The sequence below is a fragment of the Chamaea fasciata genome, unplaced genomic scaffold (genome assembly GCF_029207755.1).
Source record: "Chamaea fasciata isolate MVZ Bird 193981 ecotype frontalis unplaced genomic scaffold, bChaFas1.0.hap1 SCAF_2, whole genome shotgun sequence".
NCBI lineage: Eukaryota > Metazoa > Chordata > Aves > Passeriformes > Sylviidae > Chamaea > Chamaea fasciata.
In genome coordinates, this window is record NW_027094087.1 from 4,278,178 (window position 1) to 4,291,244 (window position 13,067).

At 43.6% G+C, this 13,067-nt stretch overlaps 1 protein-coding gene across 3 annotated transcripts in view; it reads right to left on the minus strand.

Annotated features, from left to right (window-relative positions):
* The window catches only part of MPZL1 (myelin protein zero like 1), a 35,645-nt gene that overhangs the window by 14,238 nt on the left and 8,340 nt on the right, over window positions 1-13,067 (minus strand). For all 3 annotated transcript variants that reach the window (XM_066207978.1, XM_066207987.1, XM_066207985.1), the window contains 3 exons: window positions 8,046-8,206; window positions 4,905-5,118; window positions 301-433 (listed from right to left, as the gene is read on the minus strand). In XM_066207978.1, coding sequence (XP_066064075.1) covers window positions 301-433; window positions 4,905-5,118; window positions 8,046-8,206 — 508 coding nt within the window. The remainder of the gene's footprint in view (window positions 1-300; window positions 434-4,904; window positions 5,119-8,045; window positions 8,207-13,067) is intronic.

Below are 13,067 nucleotides of genomic sequence, written 5' to 3' on the forward strand. Positions count from 1 at the left end.
AGGGGGTCTTGGATTAAATGCTCTGAGGGCATACATCCTTGTGTCTGGGGATGAACTCCAACACCTAGTGATTTTCAGGTGCTACTCATGGTCATTAGGTCTCTCCACGCACAGAGATAATCACTAAAGGCACAGAGGTAATCACTAAAGGCAGATGATCACGACTCCACATGCCCGTGCCTATCTCTAGCTGCGACTGCCAAGGCTCGGCTGAAACAACTCCTACCCCCCTTTAAGCCCTCCCTCTGATCCTGCTGCTGTTCCTCACATCAGCCACGGGTGAGGAGGGAGATCTCTTACCCAGAGTATCGTTTTTTAGAGTTGTTCTTTCTGATGACAAGACACACGACAATAGAGATGAGCGATGAGAGACCTGTAACCGTACCGATGGCTATCCCTGCCACGGTGGCAATGGGGAACGCAGGCAGGTTGTCTGCGGAGAGAAGGGAGAAAACATTCAACTCTTCTGCATTCCCCGCTCAACACAAGTGCAAACCACAAATGCCCTTGAGCCTGGACTCGTTTAGAGCACAAGGGACTAATGTAATACCCAGAAATTACAGCATGCAGCTGAGGTGGCAGTGGCAGCAGGCAGCCAGCAGGGTGACACATGAACAGAGCACACACCAGGAGTGTTCTTAATGTCACCGTCCTTCAGGAGAGAGTTTATGTTGAAACAAAGGTTTTTACATCTCAGGGAACACAAGTGACAGCGAGGACAACCCTGTCTCATTTTGTATCTGAAGGGGAAAAAACCCCAGGTTACAGCCATCTGGCAATCCCCAGCGAGGTCAACAGGAAAAGGCAGGCATGCTCTGAAAGCAGATTTGGACAGAGCACATCGCTAACCCACTAGGAGGGCTGGATGCTGGGTGTTCTCCAGGGAGCATGCAGCACACAGCACAGCTCCTACCCAGGATCACTCTCAGCAGCGTTTATACATGACTCTGGTCTCTCAAAACACAGCACTGTACATTTTTGTAGACTCATTTTTTACCCTTCTTAAGTCAGGATTGTTGTACAATACCAGGAAAACACGTAGAACACAGTACTGCTTCACTCACGTTTTCCCTAATACTATTTTGGGGGAGAGTAGGCCAAAAAAGAGCAGCCAGAAACAAAAGCCAATCAGAGAATGAGCACAAAGCACTTACAAATCAAAGATACAGACTACCATTACAGTTTTCCCAATGAGAAACAAAGTCCTTTCCTTCCCCCCACATCGTGGTTAACACAAGGAACATCATAGGCCAGAGGGTTTCCTACCAGATTCCATGCGACTCTAGCTATAGAAGTGAATCAGCAGAAGATCCAACAGGCAAAACCTACGCTCATAGAGAAAAATCTGTCTCAGACACCTGCATCTGATCGTCACAGAACTGTTGAGGTTGGAAGGGAAGTCTTGAGATTGTCTAGTCCAAACCCCCTGCTAAAGCAGGGCCAAGTAGCACAGTTTGCTCAATACTCTGTCCACTTTGGACTGGACTGTCTCCAAGGATGGGAGACTCTTCAGGAAACCTCGCTGTCGTGGTTTGACACTGGCCCAACACCAGGTACCCACGAGAGTCACTTGCTCACCCCCCCCCGCCACAGCTGGGCAAAGGAAGGAAAAGAAAGAAAAAGTTAGCAAAGGCTTCATGAGTGAGATAAAGGACTGGGAGAAATATTTCAAGAGCAAAACGGGCTCAACTTTAGTTGCAAAGTGAAATTTACTACTAACAGTCTTCTTTAGATGCTATCAATGTACATGAATACCTGGAGAGAGGATTCTCCTGAGCCTTTCTTCTCTTTTGCAAGCTAGATCACCCCTCCTTCTCTTCTGTAGGCCACACAATCCCAGCTGCCTCCATTTCTCCTCATATGAAAGGTGCAACAGTCCCTTAACCACCTTTGTTGCCCTTTACTGGACCCATTCCAGCAGGGACCACAGACCAGCATGACCCTGAAGCAGGGGCATCATACTGAGGAAACAGGGCTTCCACTTAGTCTGTTCCTTTGGCATTCAGCAACTTTCAGCAGAAGGGCTACCTGGCCTCTGGCTGCTCCACTGATCATAACATCATTCAGCCAAACATCACATCAGCAGCTTTCTTGACTCTCCAGTGTGATATGCCAGTTGACAGCAAGATGGGAATTCAGAGTCTTAGTAAGAAATGGAAAATGAAGACATGAGTGCTACAGCTTCTTAGAGGAAGACTTTCTTTCCAGAACCTTTCAGCAGTCCAGGGATCCATCTGCTATTAAGGAAGAGAGACCTACAAGTGATAATATTCAGATATGTAAGATGTGATTGGATTTGAGGCCCATGCAAAAATGAACTCGTTTATTTTGAGGCATATAAGGAGTTCCCTATTTTCTGCATTTCTGATAGCAGACCTGCTGCTGCCTTGTAAACCTGAAAACACACATTTTTCTTAGAGCAAGGAAGCAAGTGACAATCCAAAACTATAGTGCAGAGTATCTGCTGAAGAACGATACTAGAACTCTGGTAGTTTTGTCACTTCTTTGACTCATGAGGGGTTTTTTGGTTGGTTGAATCTGAGTGATGGACAGCAGTTAGATCCTGTTAGCAAACGTTTTTAAGACTGTATTTTTAAAAATGCTAATGCTTTCAAGTGAAACTAAGAGTCTGGCTTTATTGCTTTTCAGAAAACAGTCCCTATATTTTCCAGCATTCCACAGTTACACAAATTCCTCATAAGCACTTCCAGAGCAGCCAATGACTTCATTGTGAAAGACAGTCCCAGCTACATAGCCAAACACCAGCTCTGAAAGCCAAGGCTTAAGTTAAAAGCTCAACACAAACCGAAAATCCAGCCATTCAGAGAACACTTTACACTGTTTATTACTGAAATTCAGAGCAATTTCCATTTCATTGAGACCATGGCAGTATCAGTTTTATTCAAGCTGCAGGAAGGTGAAGTTTCCATTGCTCCTAAGTGTAAAGATTTTCATACCATTCTAATTTTTCCCCCATGTGTGTTCAGATCAAAGATCAACCACCTCCAGACAGGTAACACAAGCTGTCTTGAACGAAGTGTTGAGCAGCTTCCTGATACAAGCAGCATCAGCCTAATGTAAGAACTTTGAATTCCCTATGAATTTCTGTTGTTCAGACTTTAAATGGTAGCTCTTTCCAGATTCAGAGAGTCTACTGAAAAAACAGTCTTGCTTTTCATCCCTGCCAGTAGAATTCTTCCAACACACTTGACAGAGCTGTTTGTGCAAACACCATGTAGGTACTGCAGCGAAAATCTGCTTGGTTAGTTTGGAAATTTTTAAAAATTAGGCCACCATGGAACTTACAAAATGCTTAATCCAAAACCTAAAGCTAACCTATCATCTATGAGATCATTTAAATTTGCAAAGAATGAATGTGGCTTTGAACAGTTTACAACACCAGACGTGTGATTCAGAACCATTGGATGTATACATAGTAAAAAACCAATATGCACAAGTGCCATCATGTACTTATTCCAATTTAAAAACTTGCTCCAGCTCAGTTTAGGATGAGTTACAACCGATTAGAAAAGCTTGAAAACCCATTTTCAGTCTTCCTAAGAATCCAAAGACAAGTGGTGCGGCACTTTTTCCAACAGTGAGAAGTGTTTCAAATACAGGGCCCCATTCAGAATCAGAGAGATTTTCTTCCAGATGCCCCAGTATGGAGAAGCCAGCATGCAAGTCTGTTGAAAAATATCAGCTGAATTAGTGTACTGAAGTCAGTCTTTAGTTGCTTAATCTGGGTTAAAATCTGAAAAGGCTTTTCCAAGACAGCCTGACTTTGCCAAACCAGCAGCTGCTTTACTGCTTCTTCACGGTGGCTATCATTGTGAGAAACTAAACAGACCCTACTTTACATAGGCTTCAAACTTCCAAGAAACAGGAAGTTCTAAGTGATGGCTGGACCTCCAGAGGTCCCACCCAACCCAAACTGTTCCATGAAGAGAGAAATTAGATAGAGACCTTGCCTACGCAAGATCATGGAATGACCTCGTGACCTACCTGCTCTAGCTGCAGTATCATTCCAGCTAGGACACACAGATAAATGTCTTCCCTAACACATTAAAACTAATGGAATAGCTGCATCAGCACAGCCATTTATGAATTCAACGTTTACTCTTGTCCTTCCTAAATAATAAATTTGGAAATGCAATTACTGTAACAATCATTTCATTGTAGGAAAAGCATCACATTTTGGCTGACCTCCAGCTGAGGCAGAACAATCAAATGTTTTGGATGATCAAGGGAAATAAAGAGCCAAATTGACAAACAGTATCTTAGTGCTCTTGAACTGTGACAAATGTTACCAAATGCCAACCAGAATCCTCATGTGACTGCAAGCAGCCCTGAAGTTTCCAAGAGCCACCGTGGATTCTTTAAGAACACCCGAGTAAAAGAGACCGAATGCACATTCAACGCAAACACCTTTGCATGGAACACAGTAGCATTTCACTTTCTGTATGTTTGGACCACGTTCATAGTTTTGCATTCCACTGATATACCAGAAGAGCTTCAAAAAGAAAAGTCTGCTACTTTTTCTCCTTGCTCACCAGATTTCATAAATCACTCTAACCCCTGATGCAGCATAATGTAGGAAATACATTCATAGGACTTTAAAACGAGAAGATTTGTTTTCACCAAGCCCTCCATCAGCTTTTCCTAACAATTTTTAAACCATAGGAATTAGTGGGCATAGAGGAAAAGGGTATGACATACAGTTTTTAAACAGCTGACAGATACTGGTTCCATTATTAGGACCTAGAAGAAGAGGATTTAAAAAAACAGTTGTTCCCTCCAGGCTACTCTCCCCCACCCCCCAATAAAAGTGATTTAGACAAGGAATGGAGGGGAAAAAACAACCAAGTGAGAATGAAAAAAAATCATATAGGGTGAATGAATACCTTTCTCCACAACTCTAACTCGGATTTCTCCTGGTTTGACAACAATGTCAGGTGGGTTCTTGACATCACAAATGTACGTGCCGTTGTCCCGGAACTGCATGTTTGATATAGTGATAGAAGCATCTTTCTTGTTTAGATCTCCAGCCCAAGTGATCCTGTCTTTAAATGGGATGTCCTTTCCAGGGTATGACTTCCCATTAGAGTAATAGAAAAACTGCAGTCAAGGAAAAGAGGATATAAGAACAATCCAATTAGCAAGTAGGGAGCCACCGTGCTTCTCTCACTATTACAGCATTCTCCCAGAGCCAGCTGTGCTGGACACAGCCAATAGCTGAAGTCTTTTCTCCTCCTGCCTCACCTTGTTGCCTCTTGATCACACAACCACGCTTGTACCCCAACCACCCCAGCACAAGAGACTGTAACTTTCAGTTTTCAGTCAGTTTTGATTTGTTTTGTGGTTGGATTGGCTGGGGTTTTCTTTTTTCTGTTTTGTAGGGGACAGAGCTTTGCAGACAAGGAGGTGGGGAAAAGAAAACAACCTGGTAACCTGGTAATAATTAAAAGACAGAACAGTCCTGGAACAAAGCCATCTGTCTTTCAGGCACAGGAAGCTGCCTGCATCTTAGCAGAAAAAGGATACCAAGTTTCCTATCTTGTGTTTTGCTGTGTGTTACTTGCAACTAAAGCACAGCTAAATTAACATGCAATGCCCTCCCTTCCTTCCACCCCCTCAGAAAATCCCATGACCAATTTAGAGTATATCTAGCTGTTTTCCAGAAACCTTCAGGTAACTAAATATAACTGTTTCCCAGTTTTTAAGTGACTAAGCTGCACACTGGCTCTGCACTCCCTATACGTGACCAAAAATCTTTGAATAAACCTCTTTAGTACAGACTAAGGAGGAACTGAGTGTTTCCTAACTACACCTGCCCAGGATTGGAATTTAGAGCAGTAGAAGTGCATAGACTTCTACAGGACAACTCTGCTTTCAAACACATGGGATACCCTAAGAGAGGCATCAAGGCTGCAGGCGAATTGCAGGAGCTCATTCTTTCTTAATTGGATATCCTGCAAGACAGCAAGACAAACCTAATCAAGAGTCAACCTGAATTCAGTTCAGTCTCCAGAGAACAGTGAAAGAAATTTAGGACAATATTCCAGCTTCCCGTTTCCTCTGCCTTATTTATAAGGCAAATTCTCTGCCACAGAGCAGACTGCCTACAAGACAGTCATATTTCCATTCAAGTCACCTCCTATCCCTTTTCCTTTTCCTGCCCTTGATCTCAGGCTTGCTATTCCACACCCTCTCTAACAGAGCTGCACTCTGAATATCAGGCCTTATCACTTGGCAGCACAAATCTTGCCCAGATCATGGCCATCTGTCCTGCTGCAGTCAATCTTATTTGCTGTCTACAGATTAACACAAATTCAACAAAGTATTTCACGTGGTAGAAAGCTGGCAAGCACAGAGGCAGCTGTCAACATTTTGGAAGGACTCTGCATCAGTCTGCAGCTTTTCCAGCCAGATTGTAATCTCTAACACAGCAGCACTGCATTACCACACCCCTGTGCACAGGGGAAGACATTTCACTGGAAGTCTAAAAGGCCAGAGGAAGACTCCTCAGCTCTCCAGATGTCCTCACTTGGGGGAGGAGAAATCACAAAGTAAAATATGTCCTGAAACACCAGCCAAGTGACTCGAGCCACACCTGGCCTATGGTGGTGCTGATGGCCACATCCAGGTGGAGCATCTGAACTGACTTCAATTCCAAAAAAACTGTTACATGCTGAAGCTGTATTCCTACAACTGAACAGTGATGCAGAAAGGGAATGGCAAACCAGGATGTATGGGGAGCGGAAAACCCACAAACAGATGGCTTTTCTTCTCCCATCCTGTTCAACACTGGCAGGAAATATGCCCTACTTCCGTAAGCTTCTGCCCAGCTAGGCTTTGGATTCCCAATGGGAAGAGCTCTCTCTTGAAAACTAAATATTTATTTCACTAAATATTTATTTCTGTTCTTCAGAGCTCTATACACTGAGCAAGATGCTCACACGCTGGTTTTGACCATCTCTGCTCTGAGCAGTGAAGAGCTCTTGGAGCTTAAATGAGCTCATGTCTGTAGCAGAGGGAAGGAGACAAACACAAACAGGCTGAGCAACCTGCTGTCTCCACAGCTTCAAAGCTGTCCCAGAGTCCCTCGTCCTGCTTCCTCTACATTCTCACTCAGGGGGAGGAAGAAGGGAGGAAGAAGGGAGGAAGAGGGGAGGAAGAGGGGAGGAAGAGGGGAGGAAGAGGGGAGGAAGAGGGGAGGAAGAGGGGAGGAAGAGGGGAGGAAGAGGGGAGGAAGAGGGGAGGAAGAAGGGAGGAAGAAGGGAGGAAGAAGGGAGGAAGAAGGGAGGAAGAAGGGAGGAAGAAGGGAGGAAGAAGGGAGGAAGAAGGGAGGAAGAAGGGAGGAAGAAGGGAGGAAGAGGAGGGCTATCAACCTACCAAAGCCATTTCTTGGAAGATTTGCATCCAAAGGATCTGAGCCCACTTGGGCCCAACATACAGGAACTGAGCAATGACAAACATTATTTGCCCAAGTTCCTTGCTAGCCTGATTTTTCACTTGTTAAGTAACTACAGTATGAGGATGTAACTGCTTACTGAGTTGCGCTATTCAGTTCTGTTCTGAAACCAGGGAGACTGGTCTTACTTTAAACCCTTTCAAACAGAGGCTATACAGCACACAAGCTAAATAAACAACATGCACAGTACACAATGTAACACTGCAATTACAGCGGTAATTCAAATTCTGCCACTGCTAATTCAGTCAAATCCAAAAGGACAGAGGATTTACAAAATTCCTAGATGCTCGTCTACTTCACACATACAGCTTCCATATCAACATCCCCCTTTTAAGACTAACAGAGTAACTAGTGTATTTTGTGGTCACTGCACACTCCAGTCTTGGCAGAGATCTAGCAGACTGCAAATATTTTCAGACAACTCTAAAAAAGCCCCCTACAATCACAGTGATGGACATGAGGCACACAAAGGAGGGTCCGATCCATATCTGCTTGCTCCTTAGAACCAGCTAGAAGACCACTGCTCAGCCATCCCAGCCTCCCCTGCCAGGTGTGCTCCCCTGTTGCTTACTGAGATCCGGGTGGCTGCTCCCTCTGGCTGGAAGCTCCAGGAGACAGAGGCTGCGCTGCTGATCACTTCGAGGGACGTGAACGTGCACGGGAGCTTCGCGTCCGTCCCGTTCTCCACAAACATCTCCTCGGGGGTGATCACCTCCACTGCTGATACTTGGACTGCAGGGGAAAGGCAAAGAGAAGAAAGGAGGAGAACAAGACACATCAGTGCTGCTTTGAGAATCAGGAAGAAGTTCACATCACGTTGCCTAGAAGGGCAGAAGAGAAGAGGTATCAATGACTCCTGCATCAGGTGATCGCACCGACTTCCCACTATACCTGCAACCACACAAGTACAGAGCAGGCCAAGTATATATTCACTTCTCCTTCCTTGTATTATCTGTGACAGGATGTTTTCCACCTACAGGTGTTTCCTCTACAACACTTTGTGGAAGTCAATTCTATGGTGTAAAGGATGAGTTTAAAACTTTTTTGTATCAGCAGACAGCAGGCATTGTAATAATTAAGCCTCATCAGAGGAACTAACAACATGACCCAGCTATTACTCAGCATCCTCTCTGGCACACATCTTGTTTCATATCTCCAGTTTTTCCTAGCTGGAGGTAAAACAAAAGCTCACCTCCAGAAAGCTGAGGAGCAAACTTCTCCCACTCCCAGCTCTGCCATCTACTCCTGCCATGCTCCAAGGTCTGTACGTGCAAGGCCTCACAAATAATCACTCGGTTAGAGTTTACAAGCATGAGAGTAGTTTAATATTTTTTTTTCTACCTTAGGCACAGTCAAAACAGCAAGCAGACCACAACCACCCTCCAAATTTAAAGTAATTGAGGTTAATATTGTGCTTGCACTGGTAGTTCTCCTAACAAGTAAGTAAAATTCATCATGATTTGGAAAAACGTGTCGAAATGTGTTGTCATTCTTTATCTGGCACCTTCTAAACTGCCAGGGCACTATCCCTATCCAGATTTAAGCAGATACATCTCTACATTCATCCAGGTTTATGCAGAAAAACAAAGCATGATCTTGTGACATCACAAGAGAATGTCCATCAGGGTTCATGTCACATCCACGTGAAAGCAAAAATCTTGTCAAGTCAGTGTGGGTGGATGCACATGTGTGTTCCTGGTACCTGAAATATAAGTTTTGAATTTTATTAAACCATGATTTTCAGCATAGAGATGGTAACAGCAATCTACTTTCATAGGATCCTATGTTTTGGGCTCCAGGACCTTAAACCCCCTTGTTAGAACAGGAGAACAAACCTTCCTGCTCCATCAGCACTCCAGCGGATTTGTTCCTCAGCTTTGAATGAAATAGCTCCAAGTATGCAAACCAAACAGAAAGATGCAAGTCGAAGACATGTTTAGATAAAAAGAAAGAAAAGAAAAACCCACTTACATTAGTCCTTCAATCATGAGGTTTGAGTTTTTAGTGACAGCAACCAGCTCAGCAGCCTTCAGAAGCTGGACAGCAAACATGACTGAGCATGCAAGCAGCAGTGGGAGAATTGAGCACATCACAGCAATTGCAATAACCAAACCCAGAAGAAGCCACCATTCATTAATTCTGCTGTTCAGAGTCCACACTGTTCACTTCCAAAATTCACAGACTCCTCAGTCCCATCAGGTTGTCTCTCGATCCCTCAGACCCTCCTGTCATCACTGCCCTCAATTCCAAGAGAAAAAGTGCTCCAAGGGCGTGCAGAGTAGGGGTGGTGAATTTTCATCATGAGGTTCTGTCAGAGCTTCCTTTCTCTTGTACATACCCTGACTACGGGCCAAAAAATATTCTTTTGTAAAACAACTACCAAATATTTATTTGGAACATACAAAGACTTCTAGCAATCGAATTAAATGAACTGCGAGCTGCTGTGCTTTATGTATTTTTTCCAGCTAATGGTGTAGAAAAGAAAAATAAAATAAAATCAAATCCATTGTATTAAGTCCAAACCACAGAACAAACCTCCCTTTCAAGCATAAAACAAGCAAGATGCCCTCAGTATTCGTGTAGGAAGAAAAGAGCCTGCACAGACATTGTCTGCTTGTCCATGGTACAGAGAACTCCTTGCCACACACAGGCAGTGGGTAGCACAGTTCTGCCTGATCTAAAGGAGTCACTGTTCTAACTCACTAGAACTGTAGTCAAGAGAAAAAAAATAAAAAAATTAAAAAAAGACTTCTGTCTTCTTCTTCCATAGTCTGGGAAGGAAGAAACGATGTAATCCTGTACAGATATTTCTATCAAGTTTAATTTTCATCTGTCCTATTGTTGGCTCAATTTCTTTGCTGATTTTCTCCCCTCTGCCTCTTTCACTGCTTCATAAATATTGCTCCTGCTTCAGTTGCCTTACAGCATGAGACACGGGTTCCTTAAATCATAACCTGAGTGTTTGGTAGAGAGGCCACAAGATCTGCCAGCTGTTCACCCTCAGCCCTCTAATCCCATACTTGTACTGATATGGTGGCTGCTCCCACTACCTTGAACTCTTTGGCCTCCTCTGTCATAATAAAATCCACGTGGATCATCTCCAGCTCTTTTCCTCCTCTTTCCACATTTACCAGGATTACATCCACCTTCCAGCTCCTCCACCTATTTAAATATTCCACTTGGAGAAAGTTGAATTTTGAGTCATATTTCAGTCACACTTGCACACTGTTCTATTCCTCAAGCTTACTCAGCCTTAGTTCCTCTTAAGAGGAAAAGATTGTCACAGGAAACTGTCTGAGAGAGAAGAGTGCTTTAGGAAGGGAAGGTCAGCAAGGTACATAGGGCAAAAATAAACATTTGCTCTTCTCCCATGCATTCTCCTTGATCCCATCATCCTGTCCAACTGCCCTCACCCCCAGTAATTCCTTCTGAACAGCTCATCTAGCCTTCAGCTGCTTTTATTTTCTTCAGCAGAAAAACAGTTGTATTTTTCTCACCTATCATCAAAATAATCTGAAAAAAATCCACCTGTGCCTCTTCAGCCTTTTCTTTTAAATCTCTAGTGTTGTTTGAGCAGTTTTACTCCAACTACAATAACTCTCTCCGGCTCCACTTTCAACCCTCACACTGCAATGAAAACTCTCCATCCACATCTTCCTTTCCAGACAATCCTCCTGCTCTTGAAATAAGACAAGACACTCATATTCTTACTAACTTACTAACCTTACTCACGAATCTTTTCTCATTTTTCTCCATGGATGGGATTCTTCACCAATGCTCTCTCTTTCCTTGGTACCTCACCTCAGAGATCTCATCTGCACAACAAGTTCAAGTTCCCATCACTGCCCTGACTACTCAGATCCGCGTCTCTGCTCAGGATCTGTCTCCTTATGACCAAGAACCAGCCTCAGTCTGACTTCTTCGTCAATGCTAAGCTGTCAGCTCACACTAAATGGGACTAAAGCAGAGCGCAGCGCCCTCCACAACTGCTTTTACCACCAGGGACCTGTCACGTGTCTCTCCAACTCAACACCTGTGCAGCACCTCTGACTTTGAACTCTGCCAAGGAAGAGTCTTGCAGAGTTTCCAGTCACCCGTTCAGCTGACACCAGACTAAAACCTCCAGTCTGTACCTTGGCCTTCATTATTGTTAAGTCCTTTTTGCTCTGGACAGTATCAGACCAGTAAGTACTGCAGCAACCAAGCTGCTCCAAGGGTCACACTAAGAAGAGGGGGACATTTCCAAGATCACTGCTTCTTTCCATGAAGTGGAAATGACACCAAGCACCCATCCCTGTTTCAGGATGAAGAGACTCTTGTCCCCAACCACATTATAGCACTGATCTCATGTAAAACTTTTCACATCCAAACTGTAGCACCTCCTCCTAAATGCTGTCCCTCAGGCTTGGGAAGATCCGCTCAAACCCTGCAAAATCCTTTCACTTCCTTTGAGCCCTCCCAAGCATGTGGTAACTGCATCTGTATGAATCCAACGGTGCCTAAGCTGCCAGTGCTTGGAGATCAATGTCTTTTAAAGCTGAAGTCATCTTTTCCTACTTTTACTTGTACTCCCTGGTTGCTTATACTTGCCTCGTAGTGATTTAAAAACAAATTGGGGGCAAGAATTGTTTTTATTTATTTTAATCCTTCTGTGCACCAAAGTTTTACACTAATTAACACCCAGATAATCAAAATTTCTTTGCATACCACTGTTTCTACTGAGATCTTGGATACAATGAAAATGTTAATTAAGACTGTGAAAATAAAACCAAAATAAACTCAATTCCCCTGCATCCAACTCAATTTGATCACTAGGACACTTAGCAAACCAAGAAAGCAAACAGCTAACACTGTAATCACAGGCATCTTATTTCCACCAGCACAAACACAGCCCACATGGAAACTTTCATCAGATTGCTAAACACCAGAGGCTTAGGGCTGCTTCAGTTCCCAACCTACACCAGAAAAAGTGTTACTCCCCTCCTCTTGAAATGGCTAATCATCAGTTTATTAATTAATAACTTGCTTTGCTTATCTTAAAGACACCCAGTAATTCAGCTGTGTATACAATTTATAAATGAAGTTACTTATGGCTGAAAAGTCTTGACAAAATGACAGAAAATTTAGTGTTTCAGCATCTTCACTCTGGTCTTCCCAGCAGCCCAGAAGTTTCATCAGAAAGAAGGATGTGTTTTTTTTTCCTAATGACTAAGGGTTGTAAGTCACAAAAACAATAAACACTTGAGAATCAGTGCTTTCATTAACAAATACTCTTACTCAACATCAAGTGTCTTGTGAAACATCTACTGCTGACAGCATTCTCAACCAAGGTTGCAGGCCATTTACTTCTTTCTCCCACAAAGCAGTTGCTCTGTACAATCAGCATGAAAAAACAACAGCCAGACCCCTACGAAACATCCCAGAAAGGCAGAACGAAGTTACAGTCCCCAACTGCAACTACAGGCACTTATGTCCCCACAGACCATTCCTTCACTGTGGATAAAACACCTGGTGGAGAAACCTCACCTTTCCTGCCTTCAATAGACAGCAGTAAAATGCCAGAATCGCTCCTCTGAAACTGCAAAGATCTGTT